This window comes from Penaeus vannamei, chromosome 12 (assembly GCF_042767895.1).
Source record: "Penaeus vannamei isolate JL-2024 chromosome 12, ASM4276789v1, whole genome shotgun sequence".
NCBI classification, from domain to species: domain Eukaryota; kingdom Metazoa; phylum Arthropoda; class Malacostraca; order Decapoda; family Penaeidae; genus Penaeus; species Penaeus vannamei.
Window position 1 is genome coordinate 42,507,959 of NC_091560.1, and position 1,228 is coordinate 42,509,186.

The 1,228-nt window shown below is 37.1% G+C and overlaps 1 protein-coding gene across 1 annotated transcript in view; it reads left to right on the top strand.

Annotated features, from left to right (window-relative positions):
• Positions 1-329, top strand: part of LOC138863609 (uncharacterized) — a 25,342-nt gene extending 25,013 nt beyond the window's left edge. The window contains exon 6 of the mRNA XM_070128312.1: positions 40-329. Within this exon, the coding sequence (XP_069984413.1) occupies positions 40-222 (183 nt within the window). The 3' untranslated portion in view covers positions 223-329. The remainder of the gene's footprint in view (positions 1-39) is intronic.
• The last annotated feature ends 899 nt before the right edge of the window (positions 330-1,228 follow it).

The following is a 1,228-nucleotide window of genomic DNA, read 5'->3' on the forward strand; positions in this document are numbered from 1 at the left end:
TTTTTATCTCTCCCCATCCCCCCTTACCCACTCCCGCAGGCGGAGCAGACGGAGGAGGAAGACTACCCCGTGACCTGGTGCCGATGCTGCTCCACCCTTACCTACATAGACCTGCGCTGCACTAGGGTCACCCCCGTAGGCCTCTCCCTCCTGACGCAGGCTCTTCCACCCACCACCCAGATCGTACGCAACGCCCAGGGGTGCTTGGCGACGCAGACCTGAGGGAGTGAAGCGGTTCTCGTGGGTTCGAGGTTCATCTGTCCTCCGGTTCAGCGCATTCCATGTTTTTATCTTTATTTTATTATTATTATTATTATTTGTTGTTGTTATTATTATTATTATTATTATTATTTATAATTGTTTATATTATTATTATTATTTATTATTGTTTATATTATTATTATCATTATTGTTTATATTATTATTATTATTATTGTTTATATTATTATTATCATCATCATTATTGTTGTTTATTGGGGAACTTTTTCATTTTTCTTTCCTTGTTTTTGTTTTTTTTATTTTTTGTTAGCACTCAAGAATCAACGGACAAGGATTATTGTCGTTATATATATGTTTTCCTGGAGGTCATATGAAGTATATATATATTTTTTTTCTTGTGTACCTGTTGTGATACATTTTCCTTTCACTTTCGGAATATCCGGAAGGCCAAAATATATATATATTTTCCGATTTTGGAAAGTGTCATTTAAGGAATATTTTTCTTGTTTATGCGAATTGATGTATTCCTGATTTCTGTCTATAATTTTTGAGTGTCTTTTGGTGTTACGTTTTATCCTTTTTTCCTTCGAAGGTTCTGTCAAGACCTTTTTTTTTTTGTATTTAATTATGTTCACCTGAATGAGGTTGTCATGTCATGAAGTGTGTACATTCCTAAGCATTATGCATTCCCAAAAGTCTCATCGGTTCATAAAGAAATGTATTTCAGTGTTTTGTGTACGTGGATAATATAATCACTCAGCATTTATCATCACCATCACTCACCATCATCATCACTATCACCCTCACCATCATCACTATCACCACCATCATCATCACTTATCACCATCATCACTTATCATCACCACCACCACCACCATCATCACTTATCACCATCATCACTTATCACCACCACCATCACTTATCACTTATCACCACCACCATCATCACTTATCACCCCCACCATCACTTATCACTTATCACCACCACCACCTCCACCAGCTTCATTCTA